We start from the raw sequence: 17,273 nt of genomic DNA on the forward strand, positions 1-17,273 counted from the left end.
TCTAAATAGTTCAAGTTTTCAAACTATACATTTTTTTTCAGAACTGTATTTGAAAATGGTGACTTGCTACAATTTAACATTGTAGCCACCTGGTGGTATCAACATAGGTGCTAAGTGATTTGGTCACATGGTCTAATGGTGGTATGACACACCAACCCAAGTAAAATGGGAAAAAGAAAGTTGCTGATGACAGTGGTGAGTTCTATTATTGTCATCCTCCCTATGCAACCTCACATCCTCTGTATTTTTGTTTTTCATAAACTGTTGCTTTAATTATTGTGTTTATTTCCTGTTAGTGTCCTATACCTTGTTATCTGCTTGCATTTATTATATCAAAATCTCAAAGGGTCTATGTTATGTCATATGCTGCTATTTGGTCTCTTGTACTGTGCATTGCTACCTCAAACGTAATACTAATCGCCATGACTTTTTCCAAACTAACTTACCTTTTTTTTGTTTCATTATCCCAGTTTCTAATTTCCTGCTTAATGTGCATTTTAAAGTCAACAAACAGGCCTAGTTCTCTTGAAATGCCTACTTGAACATGAAAACATACTTAAAAGTGATCACTGGCATAAAAAAAAACTATGCTAAGAAGCTAATCTATATTGTCAGAATTCTACCCAGCCAATTACTGAACATCCTGAATAATATCCAAGTTATCAGGTACTCCACTTTCTTATCCTGGCAAACAGCTATTGGTTATTACATCTCATCTTTCAGGTCATGCAAAAATATCATAATACTAAGAAATAATTAAAATGCAATCAAGTGTTGGAGTGCATGTCTGAGTGATAGAATTGAAAGTGAAGACATTGTAATGAAATAGCATGCTTACCTTTTTGGTCCAGTCTGGACTGTACATATTCAACATGCTTCTTAATCCAGTCAACACAGTTCTTCTTAAAATATAGCTTCCAGTCATACATGCGAACAGTGTCGAGATTCCATCGGTTTTTAATTATAACAGCTTGTGGGGTTGCCGCAGTCCAGGTCTGAGTGTGGTAATCAAATGCAATGAAGTCATGTCCATTTATCCCATATTTAGCAAAACCACTGGATGTGCCATCACCGTAATAATGGCAGCCATGTGTTACCTGGAAAGTATCAGTGTCTACAAACCAAAACAAAAGGAAATGGATGTTATTCTTTCAGGATCTCAGTTTCGGTCTTGTGGTAGTACTTACTGTATGACCATCCTAACTATAATCACACATAGCCTGAAAATACCAAAACACTTCAAAAAATGAAATACTTCTAATGACAATTGCACAGGATGCATGTGCTCATAAATGAAGATGGTGTGATTCAGTATGAATCTCTTCATTCTACAGTGTAGGAATCTGATCTGCCCTAGACCTCATTGCATAGTACTATTTCTATTTTTCATGAATAAAATATATTTTTTCCTGAAGCCATAGCAGTGCTTAACCTTTGAGCTTTGAATGGCCCTACTCATTAGGTCATGTAGACAGGCAATCACTGGACAGAGTGCACAAACAATACATGTCCCCCATCCCAAGGCAGAGTAATGCTCATAGTTAAAGATCCCCCCTCATCTTGTATTCAAGGATAAATATACTCAGTGTGTAGGATCCTTCCTCCTATTTTCTGCAATGTAAAACAGTGTCTATGAACTCACACGATTCTGATCTCTCATGGAATCCACTTTTGCCATCTATATCTTTAAACTTAACTTTGAATGTGAAGGTGAACGGCCCTCCAGCCACTCACATCTTTAAGCTTAATGCTCATTTTCAAGGGGAACTCCCTACTGACTCCTAACTTTCCTACACTGCCACTGGCATACTGCCAGACCATCCTGTTATGCCATACATATAGACAGTATACCGTAGCAGTTCATACATATGCTTCATTATGCAGCATTTTGAACAATGCTAGATTACCACTGTGCTCTGCCCTTTGTATAAATCAGTACAGGTCAAAATAAACTTAAGATGCACAGCAGGGAAGCATGTAGTTTCTTTAAAACCACTTTGTGTGAATCTCTCTAGCTAAAATAGTTGGAACCAAAAGCTTTAAAATGAGCAGAACTATTCTGAACCATAGATGTGTCCAGTTAACTCAAAAATAAACTGCTTGTGGACTTGCTGACTTCCTCAGCAATTAGCAGGCTTGCTGACTTCTGTAGTTGTGCACTCATGAAATAAATACATATAAGTAAGAGGAGAGGTAATATATATCAGAAAGAAGGATATGGAGGTGCAGGGGTCACATCTGTCATAGAAAAATGTTCAGGTTTGTGTTCTATACATTATTAATGCAAACCTCAAGCACCTACATATAGTTGCTTTGGCTGCTTTTTGTACTTGCTAGATTTTGATTTTACTCTGCTCCTCCACTGACCATTGGCTCTCCCTCCTGGTCATCCTACTGTCCCATTCATTTCCTCTTGGTGGAAGTCTTATTACTCATTCAGTTTTTGGGGGCAAGGGGTGAGCAAACTAGAAGCAGGACCATCATCTGTGCAGGGGAATATTTTTCCCTTACTTCCCTAAACCCCAAGCTGCAGCACCATGGGTGTTGGGCAGGCAGTGGGTGTGTCTTGCATTGGTAGGTCCCTCACTCCCACAAGGAACTCAAGCCAACATGACTACACCCTCCCACCACAGAGTTGGTGCTGCATGCACTTCTCCTAGTGTACACTGAGGAAATAATGTTTGTAATTTCCACCCAAACATGCACATCCACACCTGCCCTTTGAGACACATGAGCAGACTCTGTCCTTTCATGCCTCTCTCAACCCACCTGGCTCTTCCAGTTCTGGGGATGATAACTGAACCCTAGTTGACTGCATCGTAGTCAGGGCTTTATTCCTCTACACTTCACAGTGGGCTTTTTGCAGTGGCTACATTTTGTTCTTTTCTTTTTTTCAGCAATCTGATGGTCAGGGTGTAAGTCTGATGGTCTGAATCTACACACCATAGTACAGTGAGGTAGCACCTAGAACTACAGTACATCTGTCCCCTTTCCTACACCATAAGCTACCATCAAGTGATATGGATGGACAGGACATGGACAACTGAAGTTCTAAGAACGCTATGCTAGGCTGACTGCCATAAATATCTGATACGGAGCTAGCCCAGTGCTATGTTTTGTATCATTTAAAGAATATTCACTTGTATTCAGACATGCTATACTACTTTACATAGCACAAATCAGTATAAATCCATTATGCCATTTTGGGTTATACTAATAGTTGCACTTTTATGAATTTCACTGTCACATGACTAATATTATTAAGTAGAACAAATTCCATTAATACTGGTTAGTGTTATATCATTTGGGTTCACAAGTCCTTTTCCATATATTTAATATTGTATGTGCTATCAATAAAATGTAAAATCTTGTACCATCTTTGAGATTATCACTTTGACTTTATCATACCTTAGTAATATGAGATTTAGAGTAAAATTGATATTTTTCACAAATTGTGTTATATCAGGAAAAACAAGTGAATTATTCGAATTTACTTAGAAACACACATTTTGGAAATAAATCTGCCGCTCAAGTTTTCCTGTGTATAAACACAAATTGTTTCAGTGCTCATGTTTAATACTTAAAAATTAAGCAAGACTGGTTGCAGAGATTAGATGAAATGCAATTCTATCTATGGCATATATAAATCAAATTTAATGCAACACAGAGCATTCAGTTGAAGTATTAAATGCAAAAGAAGTGCATATATACCATAACAGAAATAGTAACTAAATGTAGTTTGGGAACAAACTGATTTGTCCAGACCCACTTGAAGTGGCTAGATTAATTAGAGGTAGGATAGAAAGGGGGAGTTTAAAGGTGGGTGGAGAGAGGTTGGGGGTTCGTAGGAAAGGAGTTGGGAGTTTGGTCAGATAGTGGTCAAGAAAGGGTTAACTTGGAGGGAAGAGTGCTAGAGGTGAAGTGAAGTAAGTATAAGGAGGGTTAAGGTATTTTAAGTGAGTGCAGCAGAGTTGGAGATTAGATTTAGGTGTAAACTTGCAGAGACAAGTGCTATGTCTGAGATGACCTTGTAGCTATTTTGGAGAGTAGGTAGATCTCTGGTAATAGTGAGGCATGGTGGTACTTGGCGAGTTATTTTTTTTTTCTTTCTCTCTCCTTACTGCCTGTACACTAACTGGGTAAGTTGTGTCAGGTGTGTACTTGACTGGTTACCACTTTTCCATTAGAGTTTAGTTTATTTGGTTTAATTAAGAAGTTTATGAGGGGTTGTGGCTTTGCTGATACCTTGTGGATAATGGCCTCAGGTTTTGTTTGTTTGGTGTTAGTTGCTTGATAGTCATGTTGTGTCGTAGCATCTTTCGGCTAGGTTTCTTTCAGTGTTCATCAGACTGGTCATTTTGTGTTGTATGAGCTTTGTAGGGTGACTTCAGTTATGCAGCCTTCCTGGTCTTTTTGTTACCATTTACAATTATATTTGACACGTGACAAATCTTTTAATATGTAAAACATAAAAATGCCTATGTTCATTCATCTTTAGATTTGTAAACATCAGGGACTCAGCTGTGATTTTCATTTAAATAACAGTAAATGTCCTTCTTCTGAATATTATCAGTCTGAAGTAATAAGATAATAGACATGACAAAATAAGTTTGATATCCATTTCAAACACATTATGGATAATTTTTCTTGAAACCAACCAGAAATGGCAGCTCTTGTACTGCTCATTAAGTGTGTATATTCTGATTCACTTGGGTATAGAATGTTCCATATAGCATGTAAATCAAATGCTTCAATTTGAGAATATAATAACTTGGCCACTGTGGGTAAACAAATGTAACAGCAGGAACCCTACCCCCACATTAAATCACCAACAACAATTTCAGTCTTCTCACCTTTGAGATAGAATGGCTTCCAAAATGGTCCTGTATCATCAGTCATTCCCAGAGAAGTTGTTTTTTCACCAGTGTGCATTCTATGTACTTATCAGCATGATAATTCTCTTCCTACTTTCCCATTTCCATTAATTTGAGACCACCCTAAAGATATGGGTGCAATGAAAGGGAGGGGGTATGTAGATAGTGCTTGTGTAAGTTTACACACTTCCAGAAAGAGTGAAAAGTGGCCTGATACCTGGCAAACAATTAAGCTGAAAGAGAAAAAAATGGTTTCCCATTTTAAAAGTTTAGCATAAAATGCTGACGTATTAGCAGATGCTTTACTGGCAAGAAAATATATCAGTTCATAGTTAAAATTTTATGCAGAAACGAACATGAGATTTAAAAAAGGTTTAAGGGCAGTTAAAGGTGAAACAGCTAAGTAAAATAAAATATGATATTAAATTTTATGCAGACTGTAAAAGCAACAACCTTGTATACCTAGATACTTGTAAAAATGTCCCTGTTTTTACATCAGAAAGACTAATTATAGTTTAAAAGAAGGATTCTTGAACACTTAGGGGATATAAGGAGGGATGTGAGTGCAAAAGCATTAAACAGACATATAAAAGCTAATACTGGGCATGCCTTTGAATTTAAGGTGTTACAATTGACTAGTAAGAATACTAGAGTGGGTGTTTAGCTGATAGAACAGAAGCTGATCAGTTAAAATGGATCATTAATTTACAAGCTGACAAAGGCTTTGGCCTTAATGATAGTGTTACATTGAAACCTGTCTTGAAAGCATGGAAATTTGCGTCATTAGTGTATACTGGTTGTTATGGTATTTGATTGATTAATTAATGTTTTAATGAGGTTTTGGTGATTTGGAGATGTATTTAAGGTACTGCTTTTATTAAGTTTGTATGGTCTGATGAAGTGCATATCAGCACGAAAGTGCTTACCTACTAATAAATATATCCCTGAAGTGGTAGTTGGTGAGGGCTGGTAGCAAACAAATTAATGTTTTAAGCTGTGTATCTCTAAAGGTTTTACAGATAACACAGTTAAGTTCTAGGTCTGATTTACTAAGAGAGTACTATACGCTATAGTTAGTCACATGTTTAGAAACAAGTAAGATTAGTCCATAACATGTCCCTGACCAGATTTCCACCTTTGGAAAGAATGATAGAAGTAGCCAATTCACATATACCATCTGTGTCAAGTCTGATTTGACACAGCAGATTTGTTTTATTGTACTACTTGCATTAAACAAAATTATTTTTACTTCATTTTTTTGAGAGAAAAGTGAAGATTTCAATGCCAGAATTACATTCAATGACACCTGCTTGTGAAAGTTTTTTTTTTTTTTTTTTTGAGGGGGCATGTACCATTGCCCTGATATAAAACAGCATCTGAACAGTGAGGAATGAGGAATTCCACCAGTCACATGTTGACAAGTGAAAAAGGTATGGTTCCTATCTGAGGTCATGAACTTTTGCTGGTATACCATTGGCAGTTATAACAGGTGCAATATGCTAAATATTTATCAGAGTACCAAATATTTAACACAGACTATGAGGATGAGCTTCTAGCCACTATGAAGCCTTTAATCACAATTAATTCGTAGGTTCTCAAATTTTAACACCTTAACCTTCCCTTAAACCACAAGAGTTCTTGCATCTCTCTTACATATGGGAAACTGCACTTTGCGCTTCTGCATGCAAAGAAAACATATCCTGTACTACAAAATAGCAGAATGATGCCTCACTCACACATGCAGATCAGCTCATAAACATCTGCACTTAAAAGCATCCACCAATGGCTTCAGTCCAATATTCTTTTATGGCTAATGAGTACTCAGATATACATGCTCATTAATTGGTGTCCTTTTGCATTTAGTCTGATTTTATGCAAACACAATGGCAGTTAGTTATTATCTTAAGAGGTTCCCACTGAACATTTGAAGACGAGGATTATAAACCTTTGAACTATAAAATCTAGGTGTGGTTAGGGGCAAAACAGCTGAAAATTGCTGTATTTTGAGATATTCACTGTTGTTCAAGGTATAGTGAGCTCAGAGTTAGCATATTTATGTAGTGAGGGTGTGGTGACACAGCCGCCTATGTTAGGTGATGTAGATCACTTGTCTCCCCCTGTAAAAATGCTGTAAATGTGTAAGTGTAAGTTTTGAAACTCTGTTTTTTATTAGAATAATTACATTTTCAAGAGTCAGAATTTGCAGTATGAAATATTATACTTCTGACATGGAGCCCATTTTAAGTACAAAATATTTTCATGTGTACCAGGTAGGAGGGTGATGAACTATAGATTTGCATTTACGGAGATTAGTATAGTATAAGTGGCATGATACTATCTCAAAGAATTCTTCCTACTCCAAGACACAGCAATCTCAAAGTTAGTACATATAAGTAACAGGGGTGTGAAAGGCATATCACACCATTTTGGGGAAGTACAGGAGGCACAGCCCCATGAAAAAAGGACTTTAAAGATGTTTCAAGTTTCACTGCTTAATAGAGAGGCCTCATTTTTCATTCTGCACTGTTTAGTGTCAATTATTACTGTCATGCAGCCTTTTTTCACACTTGCTTGGGCCTCTTATGAAACAGGCCCTCTAAAGACAGGCTAGTGTCACATTTTAAAAATACTGTATTAGATACAGTAGCACATTATATGTAGCTTCCTGTAGCTTGGTCATTAGCATTTAGAGTTATTAATTACAGTGTATATATATATATATATATATATATATATATATATATATATATATATATATATATATTTTTTTTATATGCATGTATGTGGTACCATGCATTAAGATGCATAGATTATTTTAAATGAATGTTAGCCTTATACTATGCATGTCATGGATTTTTACACCAAAAATAAGCTTTTATGTACACATTCAAAAGCCATTTCAATAAATACAATGTTTCACTCTTCAGTGTCCTGATTAATTCAGAAACAGTTATTATATCCCTTTTTAATTTCTCCTAATTTTTTGGGTTTCTAATACCATGATAGGAGTGGACCCTATTTCTAAGTCAAAGTATGATTAAAGTTCATGAAATTAGCATTGTTTCAATCTTTGATGTCAGCCAGAAGTGCTCTTTGCAACACCCGCAGCGTGCCCTGTAGTGACTCTTTCTGTGATTCATATGGCGTTATATATATCAGCAACATATCTAAGTATGATTCTAAATTATTTTTTATAAGTCCATTGGTCCTACTATTAGTGGGACTGTCTGGGTATCTTTTTTGCACATTGCCCTCATTTCTATCTGCAAATCCAGGTATTTTATGACTTTGTCTATCTCTGTAAGTGAGACACTGTAGTTACTTGGTGTAGCAATTTCAATAATCACTGCTACTTTTGTATTCTTTTCATGGAGTTTTATATCTGGTTTTCTTGCATCTATTTTTTTGAACTGTTGGTAATGGATGATCCCATGTGATATAAATGTCATTATTTTCTATGATGCTTTGTGGCTCATGTTTCCAATGTTTTTCACCTACTTCAGTATTATAATGTTTGCACAATCCCCAATGCAACAGTCTTGCCACATTATTATGCCATTCAGTATACAGTCCTTCTGCCATCAGTATATCACAACCAGCAACAAGATGTATAACTGTCTCCAATTCTGTTTTACAAAACCTGCATTTGCCTGTTTCTCATACACACTCAATGGACTTTGTAAACCAATGTGTATGTAGTCACTATCTTGGGCCACTAATAACCTTTTGTCTTTTGGTTTAAATTCACATCTCCTTAACCATTCCTGTGACAGATCCTGATCAACATGATTTTGTTCCAAGAGTTTTCTATACTTGCAACTATATTTATTAATCTTCCACATTTCTTGCCTTCTTATCTGATCTTTCATCTTATATGCTTTCTTTTGTTTTTTTGGGACATTCAGTTGCTGCCTGATTTTTATCTGCTTCTGGTTTGATTTCCATTTCCACTTGATGCCGATAAGCTCCTGCTAAACTAAGAAGGGAAGTCATCTTAGGCATACTCTGCTCATGTTTCAAAACTTTCACTAAGTTTGGGTCTTATGAGGTCAGCAGATGTGTATGCAGTCCCACTATTGCAGATCTATACATGTAGTCAGTTTCAAGGAGGCCCATACTTCCTTCAGAATGGGTAATATATTGTCTCGGTATGCACTGATTTTTATAAATCATTTGATAAGAATGAAGTATCCTTCTTGTTTTCCTGTCCAAACTATCCAACACCTTTTGGGGCCAGTCACTCACTTCAAAACTATAAGTTAGGACAGGGTGAGCAAATTGGTTTATAGCTTGGACTTTGTTTCTAGATGTCAATGCTGTTTTTAGTATTAAAGTCTTCTAAAATATTCCTTATTGAATTTTATTCATATTTGTTCATGTTTTATTGTTAAGCCTTCATCAATTTCCAAATATTTATATACTCCCTCTTACTCGAGGTCCTTTATATCACATTCCTGTCCCAAACTGATGTTTTCTTGGTGCTGCAGCTTTCCTGCTTTAAAGGTTGTTTTTGCACATTTATCAAGACCAAATAACATTTTGATATCATCTGAAAAAGTTTTGACCACTTGCAGTTGTGCTTTCAGTTCCTCTTCTGATAAACTATACAATTTTAAATCATCTACAAAAAGAAAATGAGAAGTCTTTACACTGTTGTTTTCTGGGAGACAAATTATAGCCATGACCTGAACTGTTAAGTAGACAGCTTAATGGGTTAAGGGCAAGACAAAAGAGCAGCGGTGACAGAGAGTCACCCTGTAATATTCCCCTTTGAATTTTTTCCAAGGAATGATAATCTGTCCTTTATCATGGCTTAATTGCAAAGTGGTCTGCCACTGTTTCATGGTCACTGTAATGTAATCGATCAGTGTAGGGTGCATCTTATACATTTTAAACACTCTTTTATCCATGAATGTCGGATACTGTCAAATGCTTTTCTGTAGTCTATCCATGCCATCCTTAGATTCTTCCTCTTTTTACAGTTCTCCATTATGACTTTAACATCAAATGATACTTTGTTCCATATGACTTCTTTTTATTACCTTTTTGTTCTATTGCCATGATTGAGTCTTCTTCTAAATGACTATAAACTCTGTTGGCATCAATTCCAGTGTATAGCTTATATATTGGAAGGCAAGTTACTGGTCTATAGTTTTTAGGATGGCTTGCAGGGATGCTCTTTATGTAGTACTATTGTTTTTCCTGTTGTTAGCCAGGCTGGTGTCTGATCAGGGTGTGCATATAAATAGTTCTTACTCATGGCTAAATCTTTATGTAAAGATGTTAATACTTTTAACCAGAAGTTAGGTACTGCATCTGGGCCTGGGATTTTCCAATTAGGAGCTTTTCTTAACTTTGTTTCAGTCTCTCTGGCAGTTACTTCATCTCATTGCATATGCTTGCCATTTGAATTTCTTATGCTTTCTTTTACATCTATCCATTTAGCATCTTTGTTATGTTCCACAGGGTCTTCATAGATATCTCTAAAATGGATCTATTTCTTCTACTTTTGGTGGTGTTTGAATTCCTTTTGCCTTGTTTTTGCCTTGTTTTTCAATTCTGTATAAAACTTTTTTTGGGTCATCAATAAATTGCTTGTTTTGTACTTTTCCTTTATTTTTATGTGTGTATCTTATAAGTTTTTTCTGCCTGTGCTGATATTTTTAGTTTATTATTTGTGATAGCACATGATAACTCTTGATCTGTTCTGATACTTGTGCATTGCTTTTATCACGTCTATCTTTCTGAGTTATTGTATCTGTTTGAATTCTTCAATGGTATTCTAAACCAAAAGTATTTAATAAGACTGTTTTCTCTGTTCAGAACTGAACTTACTGTTAGCCCTATAAATTTGTATACTCACACCAAAATAATTAATGAATTCAATAGTTTGTAAACATCCCAAAAACTCATTTAATAATGCAGTCATGCCAGTCCATAAAATACATATGTCATCCAGGTACCTCACATAAAGTTTCCAATGAAATGCAAATCTAGATTTTAGTGTAAACTTTTGTTCCCAATACCACATCATTAAGTTTGAGTACAAGGGGGTACAGATGGATACAAGTCATATGATTGAATGATTAAAACATTGAATCTCACTTCATTGAGATGAGAACTTTGAAAATCTGAATCATCAAAAGCCGACATCAATGAATTTGATCACATCGAATAGCAATAGTTGGCCAACAGCTGCATGGAAGTTGGAAAGAATATATTTATTTACTCCCATCATGTTATTCATACCAAAAATAATAAGTAAGATGCTGATGTCACAGCTGATGGCCAACTATTGGTATTTGAGGTGAGATTCACTGATGTTGGCTTTCATTGATTCAGATCTTCAATGCTCTCATCTCACTGAAGTAAAGTTCAATATTTTAATTATTCAATCATATGTCATGAATCCCCACAGACTGCCCCCATGGTCACTCCATTGCATGACTTGTAATAGTCACCTTAAAAGTAAATAGAATTGTTAAATAGCACTATTCCTATAAATTCTATCACAACATTTATTTTTATTTATTTATTAGCATTTGCTTATTGAGAAAGTCTGTTTGAGCCGTGACAGGTCCCTTTTCAGCAAGGGCATGGGGAGAAAAGCTCCAAAGTAAACAAATCTTACAAGATGTCATACAATACAAAGCAATACTACAAATGTTAACTATCAATACAGGATACAAATTAGTATTAAAAAAAAAGAGATGGATCATGGAAATCATTATATTCCACAAAGCTGTATTTCAGATTTACTGTGGCAATGTCAATATTAAGAATTTCCATTAGGTTAACAGGCAGGTGCAAAAAAATGAGGGGCATTACTATGAGATAGCAGGCTGTTTAGGTAGGAATTTCCAGGTGTGGCTAACCTCTGGATCTTCTGATGAAAGCCCAGAAGCTTAGATTAGGCGACATTGATTTCTTGGGCTGATAAAAAGTTACTAGCAATTAAAACGTTCTTTCTTGATGTTATTTAAAGTGTGTGTTTTGTGTAAGTTTTAGTTCTGAAGACATCCTGTGTATTTAAGGATGAAAATGTTAAACTGATTAAATCTATGGTTGATAGTATCTACATCTTGAGTACAGTTATTTTCATTATTTGTTTTTTTCACATTTACAGCCATTTTCCGATACGTCATTATTTGTAATTAGTTGTAATTTGGGGTGACTGCTGCAGTCCAAATATCTCTTTACAGACATGTTCTGTTCGATGTGAGGCAAGTCTGGTCCTTAAGTTCTTAAAAATCATCACTTTTATGGGTGACTTGACCTATTTGATTATGTTGTTGATACAAATGGTGGCTTCACAGCAGCAAAAGGAAGTCAGTACATTGCACATTAATGGAGACATTATGGGAAGGTGAATGGTTGTCCCAATGACAACAGTCAGTACTCATTGCCCCTGTCTTTGGGGAAATGATGGAAATGGTGATATAGATATATGGGTGTAGGGTCAAATGTTGAGCTACACTGACATCCAGATAACTGATGTGATAACATTGAAGCAACAAATGCCAACACATTCTGCTCATGCTTTGAGAATTACCCATAAACTAAACACAATTGTGCCCCATGCACCCCCACACCCCCTGCTAAATATATAGACTAATTCCAGCATCACACAATCCCAGGAAACTGGATTTTTCTCAGTCTGCATTAATTCAACAAAAACATCAAAACAAGTGACAAAAATTCTGAAGCACCATAAAACAACTCACACCCAGGACAATGCCCTTCCCCAACTCCTAGCTCCCAAATACCACTAAGACCATAGCTAGCCAATTTGACTCACACTTTATAAGTTCAACACTGTCCCTCGTAAATAACAACAATACCCCACCAATTGTTCCCACTACTACTGCTTCTCTACTCGAGTCTTTCTCTATTAGACCAATCCACACTAACATCATAAAAACTGCTACACAGACTAAAACCTACATCACTTGCTACAGACCTACTTAGCAATTAATTTCTTAATTATGCAGCAGCTTCCATCTCATATCCAGTCTCCATACTAATCACTCATCCTATCTCTGAATAATATGTTCCCAAACTTTGGAAAATCTTGCATATCATTCCCTTGCAGAAAGGAAACTCATCTACAGAATTCTCAAACTATAGGCCAATTTCAGTACTCTCCCCATAAGCCAAACTTCTTGAAAAATGCATACATTCGCAACTCCTGCCCTATTTACTAGAAACCTTCTATCCAACTCCCAGCATAGTTTTAGACCAAAGCACAGTACCACAACCACTATTATTAGCTTCACAGACACAGTCAACCAGCTCAGAAACAATGGCCAATTTGTATCATCTATATTTTTTGACATGTCTAAACTTTTCAGTACAGTATCCCATCAAAAACTTCTCAATGAACTAGCTGACTTAAACCCCTCCCATTCTGTCATTTCATGGTTTCACAGCTACTTGTCTGACTGCCATCAAGCAGTTAAGTGGCAAAATGAGATCTCATCGTTACTACCAGACTTAGTTGGTGTCCCACAAGGTTCTTCTCTTGGGCCACTACTCTTTACTATTTTCTGTATTAAACTCAGTACCACCACCCATCTAGCTACCACTGTACAATACACAGATGAATATTCACTCATCTGTGCAGCTCCCTCCCTTCCTGAGTTCCTATCTAGGCCCCAAAAATCCCTTACAGACATAGAACAGTGTTTCTCTAATAACCAACTCATACTTAACCCAAACAAGACAAAACTAATACTATTCTCAAATAACGAAATATCTGAACCCCCCTCCTCATTTATCATCCACTCCTCTAACAATTCCAGAACTGAACTTGTTGACCATACCAAACTATTAGGTGTAACAAATGACAAACACAGCCTTATCCATCAAATAGGTCCACATCAAACTTTGACTCACTGTACAGAGCCAATCCATTCCTCACTCATACCACCAGGCAGGTTATAGCCAGAACACATCTGCTAGTCACTCTGCTGTAAGTTTCTCCCATATCTGCAAACCTTAAAAAATCAAACCTAAACAAATTAGAAGCCTGCTGCAATAAAGTAGCTAGATTTGCTACTAACCACTCTAATAGATCACATCACTGCTCTGCTTTCCACCAACAGAAGTGGTTTGAATTACCAAATATTCTATCTCTTAATCAACTTACAATTGCCCATACCATTATTCACCAACCAGACAACTGCCCCGCCCCAAAAGCACTAGCTCAACCTTACTCTAATAGTAGAACCCTGAGGTCTTCCAACAAATGTCTACTAAAGATAATTAAGCTAACAATAGCTTTGGGGATTCCCTGTTCTCCAACCAAATATCAGAGACCTGGAACTCCATTCCCCAACAGAACCTTAACACTGGAAACTCTTCCAAATTCAAACTGCTCCTCAAGGAGCACCTCACCAATAAGTGGCTCTGCTCCTACACAACCCAAGATGACCATTTTCCTTGCTCTGTATAGGACCCCACTCACCTAGTTTCTAAGTGTTTACTTTCAGTATAACCCAAGCCTGGTCTCTTTCTTTTACTACCTTCCTATATACATATTTTAGATAAAAACTCTAGTGATTATTTATTATGCAGTATGATGTCTAATGTGTGACTTCATTCATGTCAAAATATCATGTTCTATCTAAGTCTATGCTTACTTTAGCTCATATATTAACTTTTTTACTGGCACCTTACATATTTTTCTCTATTTTTAATACTGTATAAGAAACATTACCATAAGAGAGTTTACATTAGTGACTTGTTATGTGTTACCTTTCTACATGTGATGTTAAAATTTTTAATTTTTTTCTTTTTTTGTAATGGAGCTTTTCTCCCCAGGCCTCTGCTGAAAACTAGCTCCTGGCCCAATCTGACACTCCTGGTAAACAAATGTAAAATAAAATAAAATAAATAAATCAATAAATAAAAATTCCCCTACCTGGGGAAACTGATCTCACACACCTGTCGACAATCTGCACTGACCAAATGATGTTGCCAAACTACATAGATGTACATGCAATTTATTGCATGCAACCCATATCTCTCTATCTGCATGCAACCCATATCTCTCTATCTACACACACACACACACACACACACACACACACACACACACACACACACACACACACACACACACACACACACACACACACACACACTCACACACACACACACACACACACACACACACACACACACACACACACACACGCACACACACATTTATACCTGTGTGCATGGATCTAGTTTCAATTTTTAAATTACCGAAATACTGAACTTTGCAGTACCAAGATGAAAAAGCCAAAAGATCAAAGCAATGAGAACTCAGAAAACTGCATCTCACAACACTGAACTACCATTATATTTTTGTATGCAGATTGTGATGTAGTCCAGATCGGTAAGTCTACTCTTTCCCTCACTTTAGTGCAGTCTCAGAATTGCTATATATAATTTACAGGGGGTGAGCGGGGGTACATCCCCACCATGGGGGGTGCAGTGGAGCTTGTCCCCCTGCATAAATATTAAAAACAGTTCTTATAAATGTCAAATATTAATTTAAAATTATTTAATTTCTACTTTTGTTTGTATGGTGCTACTGGTAATGTGGCAGTTTTGCTTTAATATTTTCTGCTGCATACATCCAACCAGTGGATAGCAATGTATGTATTATGGCCCTGGCAGTATTGGCATTTCTTATAAGCAAACTAGGTTTACAAAGTAAATTTTTTCTTTGAGATGTGTACACAAGTTCTTTCGGACACAGTTTTAATATGAGAAAATTTGAAAATGTAAGTAAAAGGGAAAGATAATTGGCAAGGTATGGCAGTAACAGCAGTTATAATAAAACCTTTGAAGTTGTAACTTGTAAATTAAAATGCTGATGTAGTTTTATTTGCTTGAATGAAGGTATGGTTTATGGTGATTTATGCAGAATACTTTAAATATTGTTTGGTTTATAATTTTTTAGATATCTGGGACAGATGTTTTAATATTTGTTTTCATAGAAGTGTATAGGGTATCAGATGTGTTCAGTGTTGTCTGCAGCTTTCTTTTTAGTGTCATGGAATTCAATATTTTATAATTTAAATGTTTTCATCTTTCAGCTTTTTCGTCTGGGTAATGTAAAGTTCTGTATTTCAGGAATTCGAAAAATGAAAGTAGGTGTGTGTGTGTGTGTGTGTGTGTGTGTGTGTGTGTGTGTGTGTGTGTGTGCACGTGTGTGTGTATAAAAAATTATATCCATTGATATTGATATTCAGAAACACATATATACATTATAGAAATACCTAAAATAGTGACAATATCATTGAAAATAAAAGATTGAAGCTACACCACTTAAAAAGTAAAGGAAACGTTTTGCTTTTGTGGTTTATAAACCTATCTTCAGACATATTTTCTATCAAAATCGATATGATTAAAGAAATTGTTTTCATAAGTCAATGTAAAGACTTGGGGTTAGGATCAACTGCAGGGTTAGGGTTTGGCTTAGCACACGTGAGTAAGGTGGTACTAGGGACTAATTTTCTATCTCTCTTCCATTGTTCATTCTGTATAAATGCTGTACAATACTAAACATAATGCTATGTTCTCATCATTATACACATGTTTTGCTGAGGGATTTACCACATCTTTTTCTTAATGTTAGCAATATGCTCTTTGATATCTTCCCTTAAAAATCCAAAATAGGCTGCAATGCATACTGCATGTTCAATTATTGTTTGCTAAATATACTGTTGCTGCTGATGATGTGAAAATAGATCTGGTGAATCCTACTTATGAGGATGAAATACAGTTTCATGTAATACTAGATAGCATAAATAAATAGATAATCAAGGATGACAACACTTAAAAATAAACACATTGAATATGCTCAGACATGGCAGTACCAAATCTAGTTACAGTTGTATGCTGGGTAAATACCATTCTCCTCCTTTGCTACTTGTCAAATGTTGTCATCCACATTGAAGCTATTGCCTGGAACCCCTTTGCAAATATTCATCATCTTACATTTTGAAACATTAAACTTAAACCTCTTGATTTTACATAAGTATTCCTGTTGTTTAGCCTGTTTTGTAATAAGATGTTGTCCTTATCATTTCTTATGGTTTTCGTTATTTTAATATTGCCTACAAGCTTAATTATCATAATGGTATAGTATTTTAGACTATTACAAAATGACTGAGGTATAGTAGCTCTCATTTTTATTCTTTGGCAATTTTTCTTCTTGAAATGAGGAAAATGTCTTCCCTTTTTACATTTTTTTCCTTTTAACGAAGATATTAACTATTTCAGGATTTTACCATCCCTTAATACAAATAGTTTCAGATTCCCTAGTAACGAATCGTGATTATACATTTTATTACTCTAGCAATGAATCATGATTACACATTTTTGTTACTCTAGTAATGAAGC

At 35.8% G+C, this 17,273-nt stretch overlaps 1 protein-coding gene across 1 annotated transcript in view; it reads right to left on the minus strand.

Annotated features, from left to right (window-relative positions):
• Positions 1–17,273, minus strand: part of LOC122810575 (class I histocompatibility antigen, F10 alpha chain-like) — a 316,486-nt gene that overhangs the window by 281,547 nt on the left and 17,666 nt on the right. The window contains exon 3 of the mRNA XM_044082154.1: positions 839–1,114. Within this exon, the coding sequence (XP_043938089.1) occupies positions 839–1,114 (276 nt within the window). The remainder of the gene's footprint in view (positions 1–838; positions 1,115–17,273) is intronic.

Source organism: Protopterus annectens, chromosome 9.part0, assembly GCF_019279795.1.
Source record: "Protopterus annectens isolate FY-2018-M chromosome 9.part0, PAN1.0, whole genome shotgun sequence".
NCBI lineage: Eukaryota > Metazoa > Chordata > Ceratodontiformes > Protopteridae > Protopterus > Protopterus annectens.